The sequence below is a fragment of the Austrofundulus limnaeus genome, unplaced genomic scaffold, assembly GCF_001266775.1.
Source record: "Austrofundulus limnaeus strain Quisiro unplaced genomic scaffold, Austrofundulus_limnaeus-1.0 Scaffold2122, whole genome shotgun sequence".
Lineage (NCBI taxonomy): Eukaryota > Metazoa > Chordata > Actinopteri > Cyprinodontiformes > Rivulidae > Austrofundulus > Austrofundulus limnaeus.
The window spans coordinates 29,508-30,133 of record NW_013954524.1 but is presented as its reverse complement, the minus strand read 5'-3'; the positions used below and the strand labels follow the sequence as shown (position 1 = coordinate 30,133).

Sequence of the window (626 nt, the reverse complement as noted above, 5' to 3'; positions counted from 1 at the left end):
TCTGGTAGTTCTATGTGGGGGAGCCACTTGTCCCCTCTCTGGTACTTAGAGGAAGATTCTCAGTTGGCCCCTCTCGGGTAGTTCTAGTGTTAAAGTTCAAAGTAATCTGACTTATTCTGATTGTATCTGCAGTTAGTTTCTGGCCCAATAAACTTTGTATTTATCTCCTCTGTACATATAAAGAGTAAAGAAGTTTCATGCCTAAAAAATATAATAAAATAAAAAACACCTATTTGTAACATTTATTCAAAATACACAGATTTCTTAGTTGTAATCATACTAACTTATAGACACAAAATATCAGTCATGTAATATGAAAACAAGCATAATGGTTAATGAGTATAATCCAAGATCACGATTAAGTTCTATGTTGTCTGCCAGTTTTACTAAGATATGTACAGTATTCTTGCTATGATGCTTTCAAATTCTTGCCTGTCACAGTACTTCAAAGTAACAAACATTCTGCATGTTATCTGATTACAGTCAGCCATGGCTTTCAGGCCCCTCTTGTTGATAGTGGATCCAGAGGTCGACCAAACTACAACATCACCAGGGAACAGCTGACTTTTTTAAAATCTTGTGGTTTCACCACAAAAGTAATGGCTGAAGTTATGAATGTCTCAGTT

General features: G+C 35.6%; 1 protein-coding gene across 1 annotated transcript in view; it reads left to right on the top strand.

The window, feature by feature from the left end:
* Window positions 1-483: 483 nt before the first annotated feature.
* Window positions 484-626, top strand: part of LOC106537082 (uncharacterized) — a gene marked incomplete at both ends in the record, with an annotated part of 2,894 nt that continues 2,751 nt past the window's right edge. Inside the window, 1 exon segment of the mRNA XM_014034445.1 lies at window positions 484-626. Within this exon segment, the coding sequence (XP_013889899.1) occupies window positions 484-626 (143 nt within the window).